The sequence below is a fragment of the Micropterus dolomieu genome, linkage group LG17 (genome assembly GCF_021292245.1).
Source record: "Micropterus dolomieu isolate WLL.071019.BEF.003 ecotype Adirondacks linkage group LG17, ASM2129224v1, whole genome shotgun sequence".
Lineage (NCBI taxonomy): Eukaryota > Metazoa > Chordata > Actinopteri > Centrarchiformes > Centrarchidae > Micropterus > Micropterus dolomieu.
In genome coordinates this window covers 38,106,760-38,122,208 of record NC_060166.1, presented here as the reverse complement: position 1 = coordinate 38,122,208, position 15,449 = coordinate 38,106,760, and the positions used below count along the sequence as shown (strand labels likewise).

The 15,449-nt window shown below is 42.5% G+C and overlaps 2 protein-coding genes across 3 annotated transcripts in view; both read right to left on the bottom strand.

Moving 5' to 3' along the window:
* eif4h (eukaryotic translation initiation factor 4h) overlaps nucleotides 1-6,371 on the bottom strand; it is a 30,263-nt gene extending 23,892 nt beyond the window's left edge. For both annotated transcript variants that reach the window (XM_046073186.1, XM_046073187.1), the window contains exon 1: nucleotides 6,221-6,371. In XM_046073186.1, coding sequence (XP_045929142.1) covers nucleotides 6,221-6,285 — 65 coding nt within the window. In that variant the 5' untranslated portion in view covers nucleotides 6,286-6,371. The remainder of the gene's footprint in view (nucleotides 1-6,220) is intronic.
* A 2,910-nt stretch (nucleotides 6,372-9,281) lies between these two features.
* ano7 (anoctamin 7) overlaps nucleotides 9,282-15,449 on the bottom strand; it is a 52,972-nt gene continuing 46,804 nt past the window's right edge. Inside the window, exon 24 of the mRNA XM_046072760.1 lies at nucleotides 9,282-10,842. Within this exon, the coding sequence (XP_045928716.1) occupies nucleotides 10,696-10,842 (147 nt within the window). The 3' untranslated portion in view covers nucleotides 9,282-10,695. The remainder of the gene's footprint in view (nucleotides 10,843-15,449) is intronic.

Here is a 15,449-nt window from a genome sequence, read left to right as displayed (position 1 = left end):
GGCGGGGGCCCTGGGACCACATCCTATCAGACGGCGGGGGCCCTGGGACCACATCCTATCAGACGGCGGGGGCCCTGGGACCACATCCTATCAGACGGCGGGGGCCCTGGGACCACATCCTATCTGACGGCGGGGGCCCTGGGACCACATCCTATCAGACGGCGGGGGCCCTGGGACCACATCCTATCTGACGGCGGGGGCCCTGGGACTAACTCGTATCAGACGGGGGGACCTGGGACTAACTCGTATCAGACGGGGGGGACCTGGGACTAACTCGTATCAGACGGGGGGGCCCTGGGACTAACTCGTATCAGACGGGGGGACCTGGGACTAACTCGTATCAGACGGGGGGACCTGGGACTAACTCGTATCAGACGGGGGGACCTGGGACTAACTCGTATCAGACGGGGGGACCTGGGACTAACTCGTATCAGATGAGATGTTGGTTTTCGGTTGTTTCTCAGGCTACGTCATCAACAAGCCGGCATGCAGCGCACCTGCTGCCGTGCCGTGATTACAGATATGGAGGAGACATTAATAATAATAATAATAACATTCGTAGGGATTAAAAGCTGCTTTCACAGGGCGGTGTAATGCCAGTCCTGAAGAGACGAGCTAACGTTAGCTTGATAGTAGTAGGGATCGACAGATATTGTTTTTTTCCGAGCCGATGGCACCTGATCAGAAAGCACCCGGTCTATCATCAAGTCCACGGAGCCGACGACAATGTAACAGTAACTTTAGCATTTAACTGAAATCCTGACTGATTGTTGAGTTGAAGCCAAAGTAAGCCGCAGTCCTCAGCTGAAAATGTGACCACGTGTTTGTTGTTCTCCGCCTGGGTTGGCCGTGAGTTTGTAACGTCACAGCTGATCCCGGTATCGCCAAGCAAAAGCACTTCTTAAACGATGCATCGATGAGATAATTTGTAGAAGCTTTGAGATACTAAAATCATCGTTAGCTGCAGCCCTAGTGGAAAGTAAACCAACAGTGCTTGCTCTCCCTCATTTACCACCTTGAGCAAGGCCCAGTGTTTCCCACAGATTGGCAATCACCGCAACAACCGCAATGTTCACACTGTACACATCAGGGCGTGTTAAATTAATAAATGAGTGCTTCAAAAGTTCCACAACCGCAACGAGCTCTGTAACGGTTCAAGGATGGATCGCCAAGGACTGTACGTGACCTGACTTCAAACTCTGAAGCTGAAAGTGTTGCCGTGTTTTGGGTTGTTTTACTGTTTATTTTAAAGGTTAGCTAACTTGGCGTTAGCATACTGCACGGCTAACGTGGCCAGCACGCTCGGCGATGTTGGACTAACGTTGTGATCCTGAGGGACAGCCGATAGAAACTGAACGCTAAGCCTCATTTGAATCTCACTAACTAACGAGCGTAGTGTGTCGGATGCCTGCAGCTGATTTTCATGTTGCTTTCTGTGGAAATTTAGTTACAATGTTACCACAGTAACCACAGTGGTTAGTTGCGGACAGCCATTCAGCTCCACACTGTGGCGCGCGTACGTTGCTGCGTATGTAAATTGACTTGATAGACGTGCCCTGAAGGTAATGATATAGCTACGTCTGAAAAAGACACTGTCAAACTACAAAAAGGAGTTTGCTTGGCAATGTTGTTGACTAGCACGCAGCAGCTAGCTTGCTCAGACCATAAAGCTGCTTGCTGTGAAGCGAGGGGACACTCTTAAGTGCAATTTATACTTCTGCGTCAAATCGGCGGCGTAGCTTCTGCATAGCCCCCTACCCTACGCCGCCATCTACGGTGTAGACTGACGTGCACCTCCTCAAAAATGTAACTACACGTCGAGACGACACGGACCGTAAGCACTGTGACTGGTCAGCTGGGTAGCTTCGCAACGCCTCCGAGCCCACAGGAAGTGTCCGTGCTTTCAGTAACTTTTACTAGCGGCCAAAACGGTGGCTGTAACACGGTGGATCAATATATTTGACCGTCACAACCCGAGCAAAATCAGTGTGATCCACTCGGTCGGTAACATTTGAAAAGGCTACACCAGCTGCACGTTTACTATTTTACCCCCATTCACGTTAGCGGAGGGCTAAACAGGAAGTTAGCATGCTTGGCCGGCAAAAGTCAACACAGTGGACGCTGAAGCACTACCGCCGACTAGCATTTGGGGGTGTAATCGCAGAATGACGGGGACACCGACTCACAAGTATAAATACACGGCTACGCACGTAGACCCAACGCAGGAGTACAAATCAGGCTTTTCTCTGCTATATGGCACCAAATTACTTCATTGATGAAAGATGCAATAATACCGCGCTGTTGAGTCCTAACATATCGCCATGGTGGAAATTACTTCACGGCGACAGCCCTACGCTATACTATCCTTTGTGGGGTTCATCAATAGGGCTGCAACTAATGACTATTTTCGAAGCCGACTAATCTGTTAATTATTTATTCAATTAGTCGTCTAGTCAGGATTAATTTTGTCACCCCCCGACCCTAATTAAACCATTTAACTAATTAAATATCTTTCAAGTGAGTTACTGATATCCAACACTCAGCCTAACGAGCTAACGTTAGCATTAAGTAAACGAGGTTTACTCTTCAGAATGAACACCAGTATCAACGCCAGGGGAAGAAGACAAGACAGCGTAGGCTCCTCCTGTAATTCACTGATTTATACAAACTAACTGTTTAACATAAGATTTTTGCTTTGGAACTATATAAAATAAAAGCAAATTAAAAGCAAGTACTATAACCACAACTGTACACTAACAAAGTAATGTCTATTTAGAATAATATAAAGCAACAGCCCCCTTTCAAAAGTGCTTATAGGTTTGAGGCTATAACTCAGTGGACATCGTTCTGTAGGCTTCATCACGAGCCAGATGTTCCTTGATGTACTTTAAACCATTACTCATTACTAACAACTGTTTTAAAGCTGGGTCTCTGAGATTGTCAGCCTTGTGCAGATTTGCGGTGTTCATATGAATATATATATAAATAAAAGAAAGAGAGAGAGAGAGAGAGAGAGAGAGAGAGAGAGAGAGAGAGAGAGAGAGAGAGAGAGAGAGCTCAGCAAAGCTCCCTGAATAAATAAAAACAACACACAAAATATGTATACACACACACATATATATATCTAATTTCTATGTTTCTGTAAAGGCCTGCCAGCAATTGCTCGTCTCACAAACTCTCCAACAACATGGACAGACACTCAGTGGCGGTCAACACTGCTGAAGACCTGCTGGTGAAAAGAAAAACTACGGTTCAGTCAGTGTTTCCCACACATAGACTCTACTTGGGTGGGGCGCCCACCCGGGCTCCACAGTGCGAACAATTTGCTCGCATAAGCCCCTAAAAATCGATACAGCAAACGAGCACAATATGCGAGTAACTAGAACCTACCATTTGCGTCGAAGCGTCGACGCAAAGACGCTTCCTGTCGCACATCGCGTTTACGCTGTGAACGCGACGTGATTATGATGGCGCTGTTTGCAAAGTGGAGGAAGAGAGAAAACAGCGAAGGACAGAAAGTGTCCAAAGTCTGGGATTATTTCAAGCTAAAGAAAACAACAACTCTGTAATGTTACCGTCCGTCCACCGTAAAACAAAACTTACGTCGCCTCGGCAACAGCACGACGGCGCCTGATCAGAAAGCAGCCGGTGCTCTGTAAAAGTACTTCTTAAACGATGCATCGATGAATCGTTCAAATCTATAGAAGCTTCGAATACTAAAATCTAGGGCTGAACGATTTTGGAAAATAATCTAATTGCAATTTATTTTTTAATTAATACTGCGATTGCGATTTAATAAGCGATTCATTTTTAAGCTCTGTACCTTCTGTATTATTCAAAATGGACAAGCAGTCAACAAGTGTGTAGTCTGACCAACACAATATTAGATAGATAGAACATACACGTTCTTGCCCTTGTTATGATATGATGTAATATGAGAAAGATAATTTGAGTCAAGTCATGGCATTAAATAATATGATATATCATCAGGTCGGCCTACAGACCACAAGAAAAACTATTCAATTAAATTTTATTTATATAGTGCCAAATCACAACAGCAGTTATCTCGGAGCGTTTTCTAACTAACTCGCTCAATACGAAACCCAAAGTTCAACCACCAATTAATGCGTCCTGGTCTCAGTTCTAATCTCCCAGGAAGCAAACAAAAAATACTTAGTTTGAGGTTCAATTCAAAAGTTGGCCATCGAAAATAAAACCAAGTGACGCCTCTCCTGTTTAATAGATAAGCTTAGTAATTCTCGGACAACACCAGAGTTCCTACGCAGCCTCCGATGCCGGTCAGCAGAGCACCGGCTGTAACTCGGGACAGACCGGGCCTCTTTCAGACTTGTGCGTTTGGTTTGAAACGCCGTTTCACAGATATTTCCTGAGCTGACTGGTTGCTGTGTGTGACACAGGTGCCGATCGCCACAACACACTTACCTTAATACACGTGTCTTTCAGTTGGCGATTTCACCCACCACCACCACGTGACCCACGGCTGCCACTTTCATTCCCTGTGTGACTCTGAAGTTTCTGTAGCGTCAGCTTCTGTCAAGCTTAAGGTCGTTGTACAACAAGAAGGCAAGGTGCAGCGTAACGTGCAGACGAAGCATCAACTTCGTCTGCAGACTGCTTTCCGCTTGGGTGTCATGTGACCAGAGCGAAATCGCAGCCTTTGCGATTAGAAAATCTTGTTTTATTACATCGCGATATCGCAAATGCAATTTAATCGTTCAGCCCTACTAAAATCATCGTTAGCTGCAGCCCTAATGAAAAGTGCAGTGAGACAACATCTGTTATGACTTGGTGCTGTTTGAAGAAAATCATATCTGATGCAAATGAACCTCCAATACTTTCCACTAAATCATATTTTCTTTATATTTATCTTTTCTCTCTATGCTGTACGATCAATCTCGAACGAGACGATTTGCTGCTTTTCTTTGTGACATGTCACTGTAAATAAAATCTCTTTGGGTTTTGGACTCTCAAAACATGTTAAGACATCACCTTGACGGGCATTTCTTCTCTTTTCTGAAGACAAAACAGCGTTAGTTTCAGCCCCGGTTCATTCCTACCACCTGCAATTTTTCTTCCCTACTGAAAATATTAGATAAACTGAAAAGTCCTCGTGTATATGAACAAAGGTATCTTTTCCTTTGTGCTATGAGCCTCGTTAAAGCTTCCATCTGTTTATATACGTGGAGACTTTTACATATGTGACACTGTAGTTTTGGGTTCTCCTGAACATAATGAAACAACCAGAGACCATCAACAGGGAGGCTCTGAGGGATGACACGGTTCATTTCTTCAGCAGCAGAGGCAGAAGTTTGTGTGGACAATCCCAGCAGCCGGTAAACTGACCTTCACAGCTAAATCGATTGATCAATCCACAGAACATTGTTCAGCAACCCACGTCACTCTGAGATATAACTATGTTACTGTGATGTTTAACAGATCAAACCACTCAGGGATTATTTGATAATGATGATAATGTAGTTGCAGTCCTCAAGATCAGGTGTTGAATCAAAACTTCTGACACCCTCCTGAATGAATAAGCTGACTGTGAAGGAAAACAAACACAACCTAAAGCTTATTTACCTCCTGCAGGAGCTGCAGCCAGCCTGAACAAACCCAACCAAACCAGGCTTCCACCGTTTCTCACATTCACCAGAGATCAGCTAATAAACAACTAAAATAACAAACCAGAAAACTACACACATCAAAACATATCAATAAACCAGCCCGGATCGATCTCCAGCCTCATGTTTGTTAACTACGTGGATGGATCTGCAGCTGCGGACACATGATGCAGCCATGCGGGCAGCCTGCAGCTGCAGCTCCGCCACCACCTCCACCTGCTGCGGCCTCCCGTCTCGCCTCTCCCCGGGGCCGGTGCATTATTACACTTAACAGATAAACGGCATTTTACCACCGAGCTCAGGGGAGATCTTCGCCACATGGGGACATCAGGTTCGCTAGCCCCCCGGCTAACAGTTAGCCCGATACCTCCGGGACCGCGGTGTTTCCGAGCCGCTCTCCCCGGCCTCCTCTCACTCGTGGCCGCCATGCTCATCAAGCGCGGGGCGGGACGAGCTCCGGGGCCTAGCCGCCCCGCGCCGAGGCTCGGGGCGGGCGGCAGCGGGAACCACGGCCACGGTCCGGCCGGGGTTTGTGCTTAAAGGATACGGCACAGCTGCCGTGTGAAGCGGAGACTCACCCTCTGCCGCCGCCGAAGCTGCCGTAGGCCCGGTCCCGCTCCTCGTAGCTATCGAAGTCCGCCATTACCGCTGCTGTGTGTCGGAGGAGGAGGTCCTACACGTCACACACAGAGCGGGGTTTAGCTGTCTGCGGAGCGCCTGACCGGGAACACCGACACTTGCACAAAAATGTGTTGTTGTTGTTCACTGAATTTGAAAAGCTTTATAAATACAATAAGCACAGAGACACCAAGTGTTAGGTCTGTTGTATATCTTAATAAGAACAGTCACTGAGGAATAAACAATAATGTACAAAACATAAGAAACTATTAGTGGGGAAATGTGATTTAAACAAATCTAACAACTAAAAAACACATTCTTGTTAAGAAATAGCCTACATCAGAGTCTTTACTTTAGTAAAAGTACTAATACGACACTGTAAAAATACTGTTACAAGTAAAAGTTCTGCATTGAAAATGTTGGTAAAGTAAAAGTTTTTAATAATCAGGTAAATTACTTAAAGTATAAAAAGTAAAAGTACTCAAAGTAGAATGAAAAATCTCCTGGGACTGTATATTATATCATGGAATTACTATTCCTCATGCTTTCATGTATAAGCAGGATTTTAGTGTTGTACATGATTGAGGTTGAACTGTTTAGTATCAGACTGCAATTAATGACTATTTTCATTCTGGATTAATATGTTGATTATTTTCCTCAATACCTATTGTAAAAATTCTAACAATAGTGACACATGTTGTCACAGAGCTCAAAGTGACACCTTCACAATGCTTGTTTTCTCTGTCCAAACCTCAAAATGATTAAAAATACATTAAAATAATCAAAAGGAAAAGCAACAAATCTTCACGTGTGAAGCTGAAATGTTTATACATGAAGAAAGACCTCAACAATGATCAGAAAAGTTGCCAATTAAATTTCTGTCAATCAACTATTGTACTAGCAGTACTTGTATAAACTGTTGGGTAGTTTAATTTATCACTACACATCATATTTTATAAACTCTTCATGTGTTTTGTGTGTAAAAATCTGACTTTGTAAAGTAACTGAAGCTGTCTGATAAATGTAGTGAAGTAAAAAGTCCAATATCTCCCTCAGAGATGGAGGAGAAGGAGAAAGTGGTATTAAAGAAAATACTCAGGAACCTCTAATTTGTACTTAAGTATGGTACTTGATGTACTTAGTTACTGTCCACCACTAGCCTACATTAAGTAAATGCATCAAGTGTTGCAGACGAAAAATTATTTTAAAGCCTGTTTGTTACTATAAGAATCAGACTTTCTGATTAAATGTTTATATTCCCTTAAGAAAGAAGAACCCAGATGATTTGCTTTTACTTATTTGTACATTTGTTTGAAAACAGAATCAAAAACAAACAAAAAAACTTACAACTTATATTCATCAATTACTGCTTTTATGCAAACAAGTTATCCAAAATGATTAATGAGATCAAAGCGTTGGGTATCAAAAGAGCTCAAGGAGAGAAAAAGAGGAAGAAAATTATTTTTTGTAGTGGTGACACTGAATTCTTTGAGAATAGGAGACAAATAAAAGGGAAGATCTCAAGATTTTCATGAAGAACATATACATATTCTACATTATATGATGTTTTGTTAATATATTTCCTGTATATGTTGCATGTTTATGTGCTGCTTGTATTCTCTTCTAACCATTCTAATTCTAATTGAAGACTTTTCTCAATTAAAGTGAAAAACATTACACCAACACAAAGTATGAAACCTCTTCTGGAACACTCTGTGCTTTGTGTTATTTCATTTCATACTCTCCCTGACACAATTTTAAATTAACTGTTTCTGCGTATTTATTCTACATATGCAAATGAATTAATAGGCTGGGTTGAAAACCTTCAGGATATAAAAATACATATTATCCAATTTCATGTACATCTGGTCAGTTAAGGTTTCTTGCACTGGACAGTAGTGTTGTAGTACTCGAGACCGGTCTTGGTCTTAAGACTACTCTTTTGATGGTCTTGTCTCAGTTTCGGACATTGAGGATTTTATTTCAAGACCAGTCAAGAATATCAATAAATCGCTTTTGCATTGTCTGATTTATTTATTAACATCCAAACTTTGATTGGATGTAAAACGTTTTGCTTCAAATGCAACCAATAACCCTAATTAAAAATGTGTTGTTCCCGTTAACGACTGTCCCCCCTCCCGGCGATGGCAATGCTTACGTTGATTTCAGCTCTTAGTGTTTGTATGTGGGTGTTTTGGGGAAGTACCTGTGATCTCGTTCCACATTTTATTGTGTGTCATGTAATGTGGGGAACTGGTCTTGGTCTTGATTCGGTCTCGTCCTCCTTCGGTCTTGGTCTCGACTTGGTCTCAGCCCTCCCTCTATTCATGAGTCCCTATCCTCCTTTAAAACTTTGCTCAAAACCCACTTATTTCTAAAGGCCTACCCCACATAACTCCACATAACTCCACGTAACTCCACCCTCCACCGGCTTCTTGAGGAACTGCTTTCTGTTAATTTACAAAAACTTTTTAAAGATTGTGTCTTGTTTTTTTATTTTCTTTATTGTATTTTAACTGTTTTAATCTGTAAGGCCCACAAATAACATGGATTATTATTATTATTAGTCGTGTACTGTCTGGTCTAGTATGTCAAGGGCCTAGGCCTAGTTGAGTTTTTGGAAAGCTCATGTAGCTCTTGCAGATCTCTTTATAGGACATGTACGGATTCAACCCAGCCGTTGTGGATCTTGTACATTTCTATCAGAGGTGTGGTACATCAATTACACCCCTTTGTTAAAAAAATAAAAGATGACTTCAATCGCTGGACCAAGCTCCCACCCACTCTCACTGGGCAAATCACCATTATCATTTGTTTTCAATGAGTCCCACCAACAACAACAACTGGTTCCAAACACTTGACTCATTTTACTGGAAAATCAAAAAACCCAGAATTTCACTGAATTATATTCTTCACAGCCAGGCATAGAGGAGAAGGCTACTGACCTTACATTAGGTAAGACACAAAGTTTTGTTAAGAAAGTTAACTTTAATTATGTTAAAATAACCATCAGTAGTGAAATTGGTGCAGGTGCAGATTGGGTCTTGCCAAAGGGGGTCCATTAAAAACCACAAGGAGTGATGAGAGGCTGATTTCATGCAACCTATTGCGCCCTGCTGTCAGTATCAGTAATGGCAGGAAACCCCCTCTCACACTCAGATGAGGTGGGAAGGTGTGTCCTGCCTGCTGTGCAAAGCTGTTCCAGAGTTTCACCTGGTGCTTTATCTTAATTTAATCATGGAGATTCTGCACACAGACTGAGTGGGACTAAAAAAGTTTCTTCTGATCTTTGAGCTAAAGTGAGTGAAGTTTATGATATTGCACTTCCACACTTCGATGGCGATGACAAGAATAACGTGCTGGTAGGATTTAATCTCAATGTGACTTCCTACTTAGATAAAAGTTATATATATATACGGTTTGTTTTAAAGTAAATTGGCATAAATACATAAATCATACATCAATAATAGCCTAGTTTTACATTTGATCCACAGAGGAAAATAGAAATACATGGCAATAAAGCAATATTTTAAGTCAATATTTTAGAGACCCCTGGAAAATTTCACAAATCATGTTTTTAGGGGAGCTCATGGCTCATTAAGAGGAGCCACGCTCCCCTGGCGTCCACACCCTGGTCCCCCAGCTGGGGTTAGGTCGGCCATTTCTCGGTTTTTCATTGGTCCGAGTCCCAGCTTTCAAATAAGAGACCAGTCCAGGAATAAATTTCTGGGTCTTTTTGGGTTTCAGCCCAAACTGTTGGACTTGTGAAGACCTCTAGTCTCAACACAAGGGACAGAAGAACCAACTCCCTGACCCGAGCGTTTTTCTCGGGTAGGGCGCCGGGAAAAAGAGCTAAACAGTTACAAGCCCTAAGTCTTGGGTTTAAAAATGAAGCACTCACATAAGAACGTAGCTCTAGCAGAGCACTAAATATTCTTTGTGAATGAATTTATGGATATATAAATGATTTTCTGTCAAAATCAGCAGGAGGGGCGGCTTTTTCCTTCAAAAAGTATTTGCGGTTGCAAATTTGTTGTATAACTTCTAGAGGACAGGGAGTTTCTTAAACTATAGCTAAACATAGTCACATTATCTTTGCCAATAATTTGTCATGGTCTCTGGGGAGGGCACATCTGAATAATCTAATCTGACTTTACTCCAAACATAATGCAGATGAGTTCAAATATTAGAAGATCCAGCAGAAGAGTTTTAGATCTTGTAGACCTCTTATAGAGTTCTTCAAGGAGACGTAAGGATTCAGGAGATCTTGCAGATCTTGTAGTGGCCTCACACGGTGGTCTTATAGATCTGTGAGAGGGGTTGATCAAAAGGAGAAGCTCATTCTAATAGATGTGGATGTTGAGATTGTGGGAAGATACGCGGTTCACAGGGTGATGTTCGCTATATTTTAGCAGCTGCCCGGTGTTTGGGGTTCCTATGGGATGTCCCTCAGGTTTGGTGGAGGGGAGGCGCTCTGTGGTGGTGGTGGTGGTGATGGTGGAGGTGATGGTCTTGATCCACGCTGTCGCAGGTCGCCAGACAGGTCATCCTTCTCGCCAAGAATCAGGGTTTCTCCCAAAGACTGGAAGCATAAAACCCAATACAGGATCAAACCAAACCAAACACCCTGACACAAACTAGAACTATACAAAAACAAAAACACAATCAACCAGAGACGGGGACTCGAGTTTGAGATTTGGACTTGAGTCCAACTTAATTCGCACGCACAGTGACTTGAGACTTGACTTGTGCGGGACTCGTGAACACTGTTTATTTTTAGGAAGCGTCTGATGAGCGTGCTGTTATTCCCTCCCTGCGTTACCTGTAACCTGCCTACGTAACACGTAGCATCAGCTGCGCGGCCGCACGTGAGAGAGGACAACGAACAGCTGCTGAGCCGTTCATCATAAACTTTGGCTTTAACACTTTATACAACAAGACCCAAACAAAGGAGCGCTGAACGCAACATAGGTTAGTAACCTGAGGTTAGTGAACATGTTTAGCTCAGCAGTGGCCGTCTGACGTTAGCTTGCTTCTTGCTTTAGCTACGACCTACCAGAGGTTAAATTTTGACTGTCGTTCGTTGTGGTGTGCGATTAACCGAATCATTTACGTCCCGCTGGCTGCCATCACGTTAATTATGAACGGCTCAGGTTCCAGGTTTATTGTTGATCATGTAACGTTACAGTTTAATTTAGTTATAACTTTACCCTGGGTTTGAGAGTCTGCGGTTGGTGTTGACTTACAGTAGTTAATAAGTCATTAGTTGCATTGCTCATCACATGGTTGTGCTCTGTAAGTGAAAAACAGGTTACAGTTACAGAATCCCTTCTAGCTCTGCAGTTTTATAAGCAGCCTGGATTGAACGCAGCAGCTGATCCAACATTCATTATAACCGGGAGAGACTTGAGACTTGACCTGGACTCTAGCTCAGAGACTTAAGACTTGACTTGGACTCTAGCTCAGAGACTTGAGACTTGACCTGGACTCTAGCTCAGAGACTTAAGACTTGACTTGGACTCTAGCTCAGAGACTTAAGACTTGACCTGGACTCTAGCTCAGAGACTTGAGACTTGACCTGGACTCTAGCTCAGAGACTTAAGACTTGACTTGGACTCTAGCTCAGAGACTTGAGACTTGACCTGGACTCTAGCTCAGAGATTTAAGACTTGACCTGGACTCTAGCTCAGAGACTTAAGACTTGACCTGGACTCTTGCTCAGAGACTTGAGACTTGACTTGGACTCTAGCTCAGAGACTTGAGACTTGACTTGGACTCTAGCTCAGAGACTTGAGACTTGACCTGGACTCTTGCTCAGAGACTTGAGACTTGACCTGGACTCTTGCTCAGAGACTTGAGACTTGACTTGGACTCTAGCTCAGAGACTTGAGACTTGACCTGGACTCTTGCTCAGAGACTTGAGACTTGACCTGGACTCTAGCTCAGAGACTTGAGACTTGACCTGGACTCTAGCTCAAAGACTTGAGACTTGACCTGGACTCTTGCTCAGAGACTTGAGACTTGACTTGGACTCTAGCTCAGAGACTTGAAACTTGACCTGGACTCTAGCTCAGAGACTTGAGACTTGACTTGGACTCTAGCTCAGAGACTTGAAACTTGACCTGGACTCTTGCTCAGAGACTTGAAACTTGACCTGGACTCTAGCTCAGAGACTTGAGACTTGACTTAGTAAGTAGTTAGCAATAGTTTATTTGAGGATTTTCAGTCAGGATTTAGAGCTCATCACAGCACAGAGACAGCACTGGTGAAAATTACGATGGAATTACAATGAGTCCTCCATGCACGCCAAAGTTAGTCATGGAGTTCCACAAGGATGCTCCATATGACCAACTCCATATTAATGCCTATTGATTTAGAATGGGATGTCATAAAAGTAATGTGTAGGTGTCCATATACTTTTGTTCATACAGTGTATAACGTAAAACTTTGAATAATAGCCCGGGCCTTTATTTTCTAAAATCACTGAATTGACCTATGAAAAAGTTTATTTATTTCAAACAGAATAATACTTATATAAAAATTATCCAATAATATCAAATACACGTCATTCATTTGATCCAGCTCCGACAGACGGCTTATGCGCTTTTATTTTGAAGGCAGTAACATAAGGAAAACAACAACAGGCTGCAGGATGAGAGAAGTTAGCAGACAGAGAGCGACGGACTTCACATTACAGGATTCAGAACTTTGATTAATTTTTCTGAAAAGTTGTTCTGATTCTTTTGATGGGTGGAGCCTCACAGACTGAAGGAAGATAAATAATCAGGAACGGACACATTTGGACTGAACGAGGCTTCAAAGGTAACGGGAGTTTCATCTCTTGTACCAGGCAGGTTACAGCGGTAAATCTAGAAGAATTAGACTTTGGGTCTTATTTTTTCCGTTAGTGGTATTGTGGAGAATCTAACCGATCTAAGGATGTGCAGCGTGTCCATACTGACATATTGATCATACCTTTAAACATTAATATTTGTATTAACGATCTAAGCAGCTTAGAAGCAGGTAAAGCGGCGACCCCGCGGGGTTTAAGAGGTTTTATACATCCAAAGAATCTCTATACAAACCAGACCAGGTGTTTATTTGTCACAATTTGTTCCCACACCAGGCCAGTAAAGGAGGTAGGCGGCTATTTGGGACTCGGCTATTAATTGAAGTTTTACAGTGTGCTTCACTTAAAACCTGTTGGGGACAGGCACCTTTTTCCAAAAAAAACCGCCTGAAATAAAAAACCCAAAATAAACCATCAGGCCTAGATGCATAATTCTGGTCTCCTTTGAAAGGTCAGAAGCTGAGGAATATAAATCCATTGTACATCAATATATTTATTTTACCGTTACAGACTACACGGAGATCCAATAAAGAAAAAATATGATATTTTCATCCTCGCCTGGTAAAACAAGCTATATTTTAATGCAATAAATCTTCTAAACCATCATAAGGAAGCTTATAATGCACCTGAATACCTTCAGTGTTTCCCACATATAGGCTTTACTTGGGCCCAGGTAGATTAACAGCCGCCCAGGTAGATTTGGCGACCCGTTTTAAAATCGTTTTTGCTTGCAGCGCATATTTGCTCTGCACATCCTCTCACTCAGTCGGTCTCTTTCTCTTTCTCTCTCTCTCTCTCGCAAACACGGACAGCAGACCCGTCTGTGAATTGAATGGTTGATATAAACACCGCTGCACAAATCTGTCCAACACAACGCTGTCAATGTCGGAGACACATCTGCAAAACAGTTATTAGCGGGCATGTAAGGAGGCCAGCTAATAAGGATCTATGTTAACTTTGGAAAACAGCTGTCGAAGTTACCACGCTGTGTAATTGGTAGTCAGGTGCGTTCCAGATAACTGAGGCTGACTTTCACCGACTTGATAGAAAGAGGAATAAAAACAGCGCCGTCAAGTCAGTGACGTTTTGCAGCGCAGGTGTTGTGCCGAATTCTGCATGCCTGCCATTAATTGCATAGGCACCTCGCAGGAGGAAACACTCTTTTATGCTGACAAAAGAGGTGGATGCAAAATTCGGCAGGTAGCCTACAACATCCGTTTTGCCGTCGCCATGTTGCGCTGCCATGTTTCTACAATAGCCCACTACATTGAATACGTACGAAGAAGAAGAACACCAAGTAACATTAGTTTAATCAGAAGCTTTTTTTCCTCCTTAAATAAAGAACATAAAGAAGTAAACAGAACTTTGATTCGTGCAAAATTACGTATTGCATAAACATATTTTGCAAACATGTAATCTGGTTATAACGGTTAGTTTGCTGTTCATGTAGAATGTCTGCGTGTGTTTATACGCTCTGGTAATGTTAATCCAACACATCTTTGTAGCAGCGTCCATGTTGATTCCAAGTTCAGACATAAGAGCAAACCAACACACCTAAGTTAAAAAAAACGACTTCACAGCTCGTTAAATGGGATCATCTGACGAGCACGTAAATGCACCATGAGTCGCTGGCTGCTATTCACAACCCTCACCACTAGATACACACTGAACCTTTAATGGTCAGGAGCGCTCATAGTACCTTATAATAATAATAATAATCCTTATTTGTAGAGCACTTTTCAAAAACAAGTTACAAAGTTTTTTTTTTAAGTGTAAAGAATAATACAAAAAAGATAAGAGCATGAAAATTTTATATAAAATTAGTAAAATACAATAAAATAAAAGGGATAAAATAAAGTCAAAAAAGTATGTTTTAAGAAGGGACTTAAAAGAGTTCACTGACTCAGCCGACCTGATTTCCTCGGGCAGGCTGTTCCAGAGCCTCGGGGCCCTGACAGCAAACGCTCTGTCCCCTTTAGTTTTCAGTCGAGACTCTGGAACAGACAACAGACCTCTGCCCGAGGATCTCAAGGTACGTGCTGGTGCGTATGGGACTAAAAGGTCAGAAATATAACAAGGCGAGAGGCCATGAAGAGCTTTAAAAGTGATCAATAGAATTTTAAAGTCAATTCTAAAACATACTGGGAGCCAGTGTAATGAAGCTAAAATAGCAGTAATGTGGTCATATTTCTTTGTTCTGGTTAAAAGCCTGGCAGCTGAGTTCTGGACAGTCTGGAGTCGATCAATAGATTTTTGGGTTAAACAGGTGAAAAGGCTGTTGCAATAATCCAGGCGTGATGAGATGAAGGCGTGTAAAATGGTCTCGGTGTCCTTAAAAG